General features: G+C 29.8%; 1 protein-coding gene across 3 annotated transcripts; it reads left to right on the forward strand.

Annotated features, from left to right (window-relative positions):
- The first annotated feature begins 5,950 nt into the window (after positions 1 to 5,950).
- LOC118034722 (probable lipid-A-disaccharide synthase, mitochondrial) lies at positions 5,951 to 9,357 on the forward strand. Of its 3 annotated transcripts, none has more exons than XM_035040269.2 (8): positions 5,951 to 6,260; positions 6,351 to 6,450; positions 6,521 to 6,626; positions 6,722 to 6,945; positions 7,217 to 7,295; positions 7,585 to 7,838; positions 8,566 to 8,792; positions 8,943 to 9,357. In XM_035040269.2, the coding sequence occupies exons 1-8, from the start codon at positions 5,956 to 5,958 to the stop codon at positions 9,124 to 9,126; spliced, it is 1,479 nt and encodes a 492-aa protein (XP_034896160.1). In that variant the 5' UTR covers positions 5,951 to 5,955; the 3' UTR covers positions 9,127 to 9,357. The 3 variants fall into 3 exon arrangements, with proteins under 3 accessions (XP_034896160.1, XP_034896091.1, XP_034896235.1); XM_035040200.2 differs by having other exon boundaries at positions 5,952 to 6,260; positions 7,582 to 7,838; XM_035040344.2 differs by having other exon boundaries at positions 5,952 to 6,260; positions 7,600 to 7,838.
- The last annotated feature ends 3,549 nt before the right edge of the window (positions 9,358 to 12,906 follow it).

Genomic DNA, 12,906 nt, shown 5'->3' on the forward strand with positions numbered 1-12,906 from the left:
GGCTTTAATGGCTGCAGATGTTGCAACAAAATTTAACAGTTTGCATGTATTAACCTGTATTCCGGCTCAGCATTTATAGGAGCTACGTCCACTAGATTTTCAGTACCGGAGTGTTGAAAAAGAATATCTATTCTGAAAGGGGTGACAAAATCTTTATTAGCTGAAAAGTAATTTTTTAAAAAAATATATATAATTTTAATAAAAAATAAACTCTTAAAAAGTAAAAATATTTTTTGTTATTTTATAGTATCATGAAAAATAAATTAAAAAGTATTTTTTTAGTGTTTAACTATGTTATGGAAAATAAACTGTAAAAGTTTTAATTTGTTTTGAAGTTATTAAAAGAATGAGGATCAAATATTACAGATAAAAAAATTAAAGGATGAAATTGAAGACAAAATCTAATTTCATAAATGATTTCAAATAAAATAAATAACAATCAAAATGATAAGGACTGGATTTAAAAAAAAAAAGTTGAAAGATGATGAAATTAAAAAATATATATATAATTTCATAAATTATTTCAAATAAAATAAATAATAATAAAAAGAATATGGATCAAATCTGATAGATAAAAAAAATCAACTAAGAAAATAATAAGAGAAAATAAAATAAAAATAAAAAGAATGGGTACCAAAATTAATATAAAAATCAAATTGTAATGAATAAAATTAAAAACAAAAATCAAAATAAAATATATAGCAATTAAAATATTGATGACCAAATATGATATACTCAATAAAAAAAAATATTTCTAAATTTTTTATAATTTCTGAAAAAGTATTTTTCATGCAAAATAAAGAAAAAACATTTTTTTAAAAACCAAGTTAAGATTTTCTTTAATTGAAAAATATTTTTTATTAACACATTTTTCTAATAAGAAGTAAATATAAAATAAAAATTAAAAAATATTTTTTATAAAACAAATGACATCTAAAATTTTTTTAGAATTGCATCCAAGTTTGATAAAATACCTTATGGAAATACAGCATGTACTTGTTTAGTAATTTGTTTGATCATAAGTATATGATATATAATATTTGAGGTTATAATAACAAGGTATATTTTTTAAAATAAATCAAAATAATTTATTTTTTTTCAAAATTTATTTTTAGCATAATCGATCACTTCAAAATAATTTAAAATCATATACAGTTCTTTTAAAACACACATTGATCCCGTCACGCTTAAACCACTAATGTTCGATATACAACTTGGGAAAAAACAAGCAGCTGAGTTTTGTTCGACGATCAAATTATTTGCAAATGCCAGTTGATTCGGAGACAAAAGGAGCCGTTTAATCTGTAGCAAAATATAATGTGCTTGAACCATGTGGCAAAATAAATTGAAAGCATCAAATGAATGGACCAGTCCTTTATTTTGACAAATCTCTCGAGATGTGGGCAGGGCTTGGTTAAATATCTGTGTTGTTGGAAACGCCAAACCAACGTATTAATTATTGTTATAAATAGAACGCAAAAGCAGTTCGATCGAGTTATGATTTCTATTTCGACTTTGTAACTAGACTCGACCACCAGATGAAAAACTGGTGGAGAATCAACGCCGGTAGTTTTCGTGGAAGAAGAGGCGGAGGAACGCCGTGGGGTTCTAGAGACAAGCCCCGCGACGACAGCATGCATGTATCCGTATCCTATTAGTTGCATGTCTTAAATATTTGTTGTCAGACAAGGTGCCCTCAGAGATTGGAATCCTCGTACTTTTAACGTTCGGCAAACAACAAAATTGATCCAGTGTATTTAACTAGAGTTCATTCTCCTCTCCATCTCGGGATAAATTATTCAAATCTCTCCTGAAATTGTTGTTTCGAGGGACTTTTGTTGTGATGTCGACAAGTAAAAAACCAGGCGACATCTCTCGACGTCCTTCTATGCATCCAGCCATTTGGGTGAAGCCGTGAAGAGGAATTTCATAACTATATTTAAACAAACACGAGGTAACGGTGATCTTCGACTTCCCATGTCCTAACATTATTTTTACTCTATTAACGATGGATACAGTCGCTGTGCTTGGACATTGTTGGTCCTGAAATGATGGAGATGATGGAGAGGTAGAGAGTTAGACTTCTCATCCTCCCTTTTTCAGGGAAGTCACGTGATCTTGGGTGGGTTACCAAGTGTATAAACAACCCTAAAGCATTCATACAATGAAGGCATAACAGTCTCTCCGCCATTACACAAAATCCTTTCTTTATTTTGCGTTCTCTCTATTTTCCTTCTCAGCAATCCATCAACTCAAGTATTGGAAAGTACACTTTTTTTTTAATCAAATGTAAAAGTATAATAGATGAAAATGAGACAGGTCAGGAAACTAGCAAGTTCTAAAAATTCAAATAATATCCTAGTAAAATGATTATATACCTAAAAAAAATTTGAAGAACAACTTGAATATCATAAGATGACTTCAAAGCTGAGTTTTAGCTAATGAATAATGATAAATTATTTTATATATTTGCATAAAAGAAGGCAAAGCTAAATGCATGCGTTTGAAATGAGAGGTCATCTTTGATAACCCTTTTACAATATTAAAAAATTCATTACAATCCTCTTTTGAGCCTAATGTATTTTTTTTGAAAAATAATCTTGGTTATGATCACACTCTACACTAAAAGACAAGTGCGAGAAATATACAAAAGGATCTTCAATGATTAAAGGTGCCTAAATAAAACTGGGGGCATGAAAGAATTCAAATGGTTCAAAGGATTTGAGCATTTCACAAAAATAACTAATATGATGATGCTCAAAACCAAATGAAAAAAAAAAACAAAAAGAAAAGGCTCAAGCTCGACACTATGGGCCACGATGGACCATTTTGTAAATCAATTTCAAGGTCTAGAAATCCATGGAAAAAAAAGAGTCGGGAAACAAGCACTAGTGATCCTTAATCTTGAAATATCTTAAACACTTTTTGAGCATATAAATATATCAATAGAATAAAACAGGTAAATTTGTTTTGGCTCACTTTGTCCATCGATATATTTATTACTAACAATCTATAAATTACCAACAAGAGTTTTTTCACGGACTGTTTCTTTTCATGAGTTCATTGGTAACATACATAATAACATATTGCTGGTGTAAATATTGATAGAAATTTACACCAATAAAAATATTAAATCTGGTAGTGAAATGCATTATTTTCTAACTTATTTTCTGTGATATGTCCAAAGACTAGAAAATAATTCTCATCTCATTTTTTATCATACAACTAAACATATAAATATATTTTTAAGAACAAGGCTATATGTCTATAATATTATATTTAAGATATTTATATTATATGTATGGTTACATTTTATAAAATAAACTATATATAAAAAGATGATATAATAAATTTTTCCCCACCATTACACTTTTTATATCTTGTTTTTTTATTGCAAGTTATATGATAATTATATTTAATGCTCTATATATGCAGAGAAACTTTTAAAAAAAATTAATAAATGATTTTTCAATTTATTTTTTATATTTTTGAATATATTATTTATGAAATTATTAAATATTAAAAAATAATTTACTTTTTATAAAAACTCCTTTCCAAAAAAAAAAAACTATTTTATGACAAATAAACAAGTTAGTGTTTTTATGTAATCGGCCATGTTTCCAAATTTAGTGGCTAGACAATGTACAGCATTACTCAGGTATCGATGGAGGGTAGTTGAAGCGAACATCAACATTCCAAATTTATTGATAATGCATCTGATTAAGTCTGTGATTCCCTTTAATTTAATTTTAAATATTATTTTAATATACTTTTAAATAAAAAAAACACTTTAAAACACATCTCTCCCGCAATTTATAAAAAATCTCCGGTAATTTAAGTGGTTGTTTGGGAGTGTGGCTGCGGGTGAGGTTCACCGGCAGCCACACCAAATGATATTTGGTAAACAAAAAAAAAATTAATTTTTGATGGTGGGACCACCAAAATCCCAGCTGAACTGCTGGTTTCGGAGAAGCAGCAAAATGCTGCTTCTCTCGTATGAGAGAAAGCAGAACAGTACGAGTAAATTTCACTCGCACTGTTACATTTTATTTTTTTTAACATTGACAAAAGTTTTATATTTATTTTTTTTGAAAAATCAATGCAATTAATTGATTTTACTCACATTGTTCACGTGAACATTAACATTATTAATTTTTAAAAAAATTAGTTTAAAATAAATTAAATTTACTCGTACTAATCTCAATTTTATTCCTGATAATATTTTATCTAATTTTATTATACGCTTAAAAAATTATTTTTTTTGTAGTTCTTATCGAATGAATTTTGTACATAATAAAATTGTAATTTTTTTAAAAAAATTATGTTTTACTTGAAAAAATAGTATTTAATATTATTTAATAACACTACATAAATTAAAAAGATATCGCATGATAACGTAGCATTTGTGGAATTTGATCGCAATTCCAATTATGTTCTTGCTGGGTCCAACCCAGTTAAAAAGAAATTCAGTTTTTATTTTTATTTTAATTATATTTTATTAAAAAAATAAAAAGAGATTGCTTGATGACGTAACAAAAAATTCAGTTTTTGTTGTTGCGCACTTAAGAAACCATGGAAAATATAGTCATTGTTGGATACATTTCGTATGTAATGACATTACACATAGTTTAATGGAATAATAAAAAAATTTTGATATCAATATTATTTATTTCATGATACAGTGGTTAAATCTACAATATTTAAATTAAAAATCATTAGTATTAATATATATATATTTTAATTATTTTATAACCTCAATTTGAAAAGCCAAATACATTAAATTACTTTTTTGTTCAACCTCAATTTCAACCATAGTTTTAACCAAATATATATTTTTTCAAAACCAACCTCAATTAAAAATACTTTTTATAAAACAATTTTTTTTAAAATCACAACCTGAACAACAATCGCAATACCAAATATACCCTAATAGCAGAAACGGTCATCACGAGCATTAAAGGAGGAGCAGCTTGAACCCGACCTGGAGGAAAAGAAATGGACGGTGGTTGAAATAATTATAGAGGAAAGGACAGTCCCAATTAAAGTGACATGGAAAACTATAAAAGCCTCCCAGCAGAGAGGTTGGTTCCAATTCGGTGCCCCATTTATTAACTCTGCTGACGCAGCTTCACTCGTTTCTAGAAGCAGGTCTCGTTATCATTGATTTTTAAAATAATTTTTATATTTAAATATATTATAATTATATTTTTTTTTATTTTTTAAAAATTATCAAACCAAAATAATTTAAATTATATAAAAATAAATAAATTTTTATAAAACACGATTTACTCATGGACCCTCTATGGACCCCCTTGTCCTCCTCTGCAAATAAGCTTAATGTAGCTTCCACGAAATCCCACAACGCTGGAACAGAACAGTATTTGCATGATTTGGAGATGGTTTTTAAGTGTATGTAGGGAATGATTTTATAGAAAATATATTAAAATAATATCTTTTTTATTTTTTATATTAAAATATAAAAAATAATTTAAAAACATAAACAAAATTTTAAATAAAAAAATATTAAATCTTCATGAAACATAGTAATTCCAAATAGGGACTTATATATATATATATATATATATATATATATATATATATATATATGTGGTCCGAAAGTAATAATGAAAAAACCATTGAAAACAGTGGCCACACGTCAACTGCTTCTTTGGCAGCTGAAAGAGCGGGCACACGTCAGCCAAGAAACGGCAGTCTGTTTTTTCTTTTTCTTTTTTACATTTTTAGAAAAAAACATGCATTGATTCCCAACTGCTCGCCGGTTCTAATTTAGGTCCCTAAACCATACAATACTTTATCAAGGTATGAGACCAAAACACAAACCTCCGAGATTTAGGCCCATATTAGGCTCAAGTGCTCAATCCACAGAAATCCGGGCCAAAGTCCATAATCCAACAGGCATGGAGCGAAACAGTACACCCGCTTACCCTATTTCTCATGAATGAACTCCCTGTCTCTGCTTGCTTCTCGCCTTCTATTGACACTGATGCCCAATCGATGTTAAAAATGCTGTTAAGAACCATTAGAGATATAAAAAATGGGGGGGAAATGGGTTTCTCGAGTGTCCTTAGAAGATCTTTTTCTGTTCGGAGCAGAACTGTAGTAGACATGGGGGATAAAGATGGAGAACTGAGAGTGTTCATGGTTGCTGGGGAGGTTTCAGGAGACTCTATTGCTTCTCGCCTTATGGCTTCTTTGAAGAAGCTCTCTCCTCTTCCCATTCGTTTTTCTGGCGTTGGAGGGTAAGCAACCACGAGAACGTTTCTTTAATCCCAGTATTAACTTCTATTTGCATTGTCAGAAATTGAGAATGTTACTTTTTTTTTTAAAAGGCCCAGGATGTCCAAGGAAGGATTGGAATCTTTGTTCCCTATGGAGGATATTTCAGTGATGGGGATATGGGAATTGTTACCACATCTTAACAAGTTTAGAGTGAGTAGTCATTTTGTTTGTTTACTTGAGTCAATGTTAATTGGAATTGAGCGTTACTGTAAACTTTCAGGTAAGGTTGAAGGAAACAATTGAGGGTGCAATTTTGTTTCAGCCTCATGTTGTTGTGACTGTGGATTCCAAGGGGTTTTCTTTTCGTCTTCTAAAGCAGTTGCGAGGTAATATGAACTAGCCTCTCAGTGTTGGCTTCTGTACTTGTTTGTTGCTTATGTGATGCAAATGTTGTAGGAAAATGGGGAAATGATTTTTGCAGCTAGATATGGTTGGCAAGAATTGAATGGTCCTCTGCATTTTCATTATGTGGCGCCTTCGTTTTGGGCGTGGAAAGGGGGAGAAGCAAGGCTCAAAGGCCTGGCTAATTTTGTGGATCACATCTTATGCATACTCCCTAATGAGGAAGCAGTTTGCAAGTTAAATGGATTAGATGCAACCTTTGTGGGCCATCCTGTCCTGGAAGACATTTTTGAATTTAATTTGGTATGGATTCATCTTCAAACCTTGGAATATAATCTGGTTTGACTCTTTAATAGAGATAACATATTGAATTACACGTCTTTGAGTTTCCTGTGAAAGTTAAGAGAGATAACATGTTTATTGTTCCAAAAATATGCTAGTTAAGAGAGCATATCTTGTGCATTCATCTACCAACTGCCCGTGCTGTCTGAAATGATTACTTAATGATTTGTTCTGGATGTTTCCGATTAAAATTTACTTTTGTTGTTGACGTTCTAACATTTATCATGTTTAGGGAAAGCAAGCCTCACCACATGACCTTAAGATAGAAGGAAATTCTGAAGATTTCCGAAGGAAATATGCATTATCTTCAGGTAATACGTTGTGATGAATGGTCTAATTTCCTGTATTTCAAAAGTATTGTTCTACTTCACATTGAACAATGCTTCTTGTTAGTATGCCATTATGGTATACATGACAGTTAACTAATAGATCTTGATCAATAATCGACATCATGATCAAGCTTTGTTCTTGGATATGCATCTTCACTTTATCCTTCTATTGGTGATTGAAAAATTGTAATTCCTGCTATATGTTCTTAATTATTACTTGGGAGCTGCTCTCTAAATTTTGAAATTTAAGCCTGTTTTAACACCTCAGAAGTTGCATCTTTGGAAGGTGCTGCGGTCATTTCCTTGCTTCCTGGAAGCAGATTGCAAGAGGTCATTCGGATGCTTTCCATCTTTGCACACACTTTTGATCAGTTAAAAGACTCCATTCCTGAATTAATTACCGTGATCCATGTGGCTCCTAATAAGCATGTGGAGAATTACATTGATGGAGTCATTCGTAAGTGGCCTGTGCCTGCTATATTGATTCCTGGGGGACATCAACACCTGAAATATGATGCGTTCAGTGTAAGCTCTTCTGCTCTTCTCATACAGAAAGCATTCATAGTTGAATCAGAAATGTATGACTTAGGAATCATAAGGGATTGCAGCTGTTGGTGAAAATGGATTGCTTGCATAGTTTCCTTGTCACTTAACTAAAGGATTGCCAGTTCCTAATTGATCTCACTGTCATGGGTGAAATAAGAAATGGAGGAGAGGAGTAAATCTGGCTGAAATTGACCTAGTTTTTAGTGGGAGTATGCCAAGGAGTTAGATTAAATACTTTGTACAGTACTGACAGAGGGTGGCTGCCAGGAGACTTTGAGAAACTTGATTGTGGTTAATAGTGCCACATCTTATATACAGCTTTTTTTTGTGTGTTTTTATTAGAATTTTGGCCCCAATTAGGATCTAAAAGAGGGCATGTAATTTCTCTATTGGTGTATTCAAGATCAAGATAATTGTGGTTAAAGCATATGCTTAATTGTGTGAAACATTGAATTCTTTTGGTAGGGTTTTTTTTTTTTTTTTCCCTTCCCAATGTTCAGTTTGCACCGTGAGTTCTATCCTAAATCTCCTTAAGTTTGAAGAGCCTAGATTTGATAGGTGGAATATGTATAAATTATTTCATTCCCATTATTTGATAACACCCTTAAAGCTTCTCATCCAGTAATTTTCACTGCAAACACTTGAAAGAAGTGATGATTAATCCTTAGTGAAACTCGTTATTGGAACTGAATTGAATGTCTTGCAGGCCAGCAGGATTGCATTGTGTACTTCAGGAACAGTGGCAATGGAGTTGCAGCTTGCACGCTTACCATGTGTCATTGCCTATCGAGCCCATATCCTAACTGAATGGTACATTCAATATAAAGCAAAGATACCTTACATTTCTCTTCCCAACATTCTCACAGATTCAGCTATAATCCCTGAGGCTCTCTTTCAAGCATGCACACCTACAAATCTAGCCTCTTTGCTTATGTAAGATCTCATTACTCTACGGATATTGATACTTCTATTTTCCTAATGACTAACTGGATCTAAAAAATAGCAAAGCCTGTGTAACATGATCTTCTGTGAAGTTGGTTCTCAACTATATTTGTAACTTCAGGATAATATGCCTCATTTCAGGAAACTAATGCATAACAAGGGACTTCAAGAAGAACAGATTGTTGCTGCCGAAAATGTAATAAAACTTCTGTTTCCTTCAGAAAGAATTATAAACAACTTGGAAGAACAGATGGAATGGAAATTTCCAAATTGCACCCCAAGTATGATAGCAGCATCCACTATCCTAAGCCATGTAAAATCTTGAGGATTAATTTACCTAACATTGTTGTTTAAGTTTAAAATGTCGAGCAAGTGGCTGAAGTCATGAAGGAGTAGTTTTAAGCTGAACTTGATATTTTGAATGTGAAACTTCTAGGATAAATTTCATTGTCATTCTTCACTCTGAAATACACTGTGTTTATTAGGTTCCATGTATACACATTAATTTCAAATTTTCAATATTGCAAATTCAGGCAACCAGGTGCGTTTGTTGTTATTATTAAATCCAAACTATTTCTTTATTTTGGAGAATGCTTCGTAGGGTGTCTAAAGCAGGGGTGTAAACCTTAACTCAAATTGGACAATACTTAGATTTTGGTTCTAGGCTGGATTTATATATGCTTAAAACCTTTGCTTGGGGTGAGTTTATGTATGCTAAAAACTGGCATTAATTAATTGTCAATAGTACATTTATTCAATAATCCAACTTATAGAGTACATTAAATGTAGGTTTCTAACATCATATTCACAGTGAAAATTATAAAACAAAATTATTTGGAAGTTCCTAGAATTTTTTGGATAGATCTAGAGTTGTTTAGGAATTTGTTACCTAAAGATCTGATCTTTTCCGGCCTTTAATAATTCTTCAAATGATAGGTTGTTATAAATAACAAGTTGTATAATTATTCGGCTTCCAATGATAATTCACACGAACTATTTATGAGAAATCTTCTAAATTACTATTTAGAAGAGAGTAATTATTATGCCTATAGTGCTAACTCTAATTATATATTTTTATAGTTTTTCTAACAAATAGACAACCTCTAAAAAAACAAGAGGTAAAATGCTATTTTTTCAAAACATGATGGGAATGTGAAAAAACAATTAAATTATAGGAGGCTTGATAATTTTATTTTTTTTATTTGCGATCATGGAAAAGGAATGTGTTTTATCATAGTTATAAAACTTGATTCGACATGATAAATTTACTTGGAACCTGGGCAATTCAAGCCTTGGCTATGTTTCAAATCACAAAAACTTAGGCAACCCACTAAGTTAACCTAAAACACCGGCGACCTGATTTTTTTAAATATTTTTTTAATAAACCCTAAAAATTTAAAATTATTTTATGAATACTCAGCCTCAAATATATTTTTTTATGGTCTATGTTTACACGGATTTTTCTTAAATTTTTTATGTAGAATAATTATATATAGTCTACATCCACATATATTATTTCTCAACTTTTTTATGTATGATAACTATATTATATTACACTTCACTTTTTTTTATATATAGCTTATATTCACATAAATTATTTCTCAAGTTTTCAATGTGAGATAAGTATACTGCACACTAAATTTCATGCCTCATTTTTTTTTTTTTATATAGCTTATATTAACATGCATTGTTTCAAAAAAAAATTATGTAGGATATTAAAATCTCAAATATAATTATTATTTTTTATTTTTTTATAGTGACTTAGGTCAACTAGTGTGACCTGGGACCTATTCTTTTAATCGGGTCAATCTCCGGACCAAGTTTAATAAATATACATTTTACATTATAAATTTTGTATATATGACCACTTATCCTTGGCTTTTTTTTCTTGATTTCCTAATATAGATAGACGTAGATTATTACTTTAATAGTGGAGTAGACGTAAAAAAAATCATGTGCGTTTTTAGGAAGTTAATAGGACTTGAAAAAAAAATAATTTTGATTGATGTATAAATTGATTGGAAAATTTTCTGTACTATAGAAAAAAGAAAGGAGATTTTATGTTCTCCACTTTCAAGCGCATTTTGGACGTCATTGTAGGGGAATAATGTGATTTTTACGTTGTTCTTAGGATGTGTGAAAATACAACTTGATCCTTAAAGTTTTTTTATTTTTCATATTTGATCCTTATAGTTTTATGTTTTACTTTTCAATTCTCAAACTTTATTTTAATCATGTTTCGGTATTTAGATTCTAGAGATAAGAAAGAGTTGTAAGAAAATAAAAAAAGAATTCAACCAACTAGATTTCAACCATAAAAAAAAAAAAAAAAATTAATCATGGTATTAATGAATTCATCTTGATGATGAAAATCCAATTGTGGTAGTTTTGTATATTATAAATGTCAAAAAAAAAAAAAAAAATAGGTCGGGTCATAAAGATTTTTTGGATTTATTTTTATTTTTTATTTTTAGTGCAACAAAAAAACAGTGTTTTAAAATCCGGACCGGCCCGGCGGATCGACCCGGGCATGGGACCGGTCCGAGTGGAGGCCAAAACCCGCTTGGAAATTGGCCAGGCCAGACCCGGTCGACCCGGGACCCGGTTGACCCGGCAAGACCCTGTCGCAAACCCGTTGATTTTTGTTTTTTTTGTTTTTTTTTTGCTAAAACGACATCGTTTTAATTTTTTTAAAAATAATAAATTTTGACCCGGTCGAGACCCGGTGACCCGGTCAAAACCCGGAACCCGGGCCTTGGACCGGGCCGACCATCAGGCCGAGTCTTAAAACTATGCAAAAAAGTGTTGTGAGATTATAAATTGGATAGTGTAGATTTGGGGGTTCTTTTAAATCAAAAATGTTGAAAATTAAATTATGAGATGAGAAAAAACTTGGTCTTGGTTTTTCAACCATTATAGGTTGTTGATAAATTGTTGCAACTGACGAGGCATTTTTCATTCCATTCAAAAAATAAAAAAAATTGTTAGGAACTCAGGCTTGGTCCAAAACTACTCATGTTTGGACTTTCCTCACGCCACTTGTGCCTGAAAAATAATTCTGTATATAATTTAAAATAAATCTCTATATAAATTAATAATAACAATGCTATTTAAAAAATCTCTCAATTATAACATACTTTTTAAATAATATTAGAGAATTTCATAGGTACATTTGCAATAACATTTTAACAATTATATATGAGCCTAGTTTCAAATAAGTTGTAAAATAATTATACTAATCAATGACAATAAAATATTTATTTTTTATTGTTATTTTTATATAGTTTTCATGAATTGATTTATTCTTTGATTTTTCATACAATCATATAAAATTACAAAGACATGATTTTTTTTTTTTTGTTTAAAACTTACCTTTTATATTATGTTAAGTTTTTATTTAAAAAAACATTCTACAAATAAAATATGTTTTCATAAAAAAAATTAATGAATTAAAAATGGGAGTTTTGCCTCCAGAAATAAAATTTTCACTCTTTAATTTAAATTATTATAAATGCTTATTTTAATTACCTTGATTTTTTATTAACAAATAACTTTTCAATAAAAAAAAAATATCTTAGAAAAACATAAATAAAGAATAAAAACTTTAATATAGGAAATACATGTTCTTGTATACTTTTTAAATCTTTCAAACCTTTACAAATATTTATTTTAATAATCATATAATTAAATAAAAAATAAATTTAAAAATTTCCTCGTGGAATCCATGAGGTAAAATCTAATATTTACCTAATTTTTTTTTTTAAATAATAATAATAATGATAATGATAATAATAAAGAATAAGTGTTTATTTAGCATTGTGTTTGTTTTTATTTTTTAAAGTTCTTTTTAAATTATTTTTTATATAAAAAATATCAAATTAATATTTTTTTCTAATTATTTTTTAATGATTATAATATAGTGATGTTAAAAATAATAAAATAAAATTTAAAAATATATATTATTTTAATATATTTTTAATTAAAAATTACTCTGCAATACCAAAAAAATATATATATATACATACACAAGTTGTTCGGTTTTTCGAACAAACCCATAGTTCTGGATTTTTCTCCACGCATACCATGCGACAGCACATACGCAAGA

The sequence above is a fragment of the Populus alba genome, chromosome 14, assembly GCF_005239225.2.
Source record: "Populus alba chromosome 14, ASM523922v2, whole genome shotgun sequence".
Lineage (NCBI taxonomy): Eukaryota > Viridiplantae > Streptophyta > Magnoliopsida > Malpighiales > Salicaceae > Populus > Populus alba.

What these genes read in the sequence shown, in the direction of transcription:
- LOC118034722 (XM_035040200.2), top strand. Translation starts at nt 5,956, where the DNA reads ATGAATGAACTCCCTGTCTCTGCTTGCTTCTCGCCTTCTATTGACACT. An exon ending in CGTTTTTCTGGCGTTGGAGG is followed by an intron (nt 6,261 to 6,350) that starts GTAAGCAACCAC and finishes TTTTTTTAAAAG; the next exon opens with GCCCAGGATGTCCAAGGAAG. An exon ending in TCTTCTAAAGCAGTTGCGAG is followed by an intron (nt 6,627 to 6,721) that starts GTAATATGAACT and finishes TGATTTTTGCAG; the next exon opens with CTAGATATGGTTGGCAAGAA.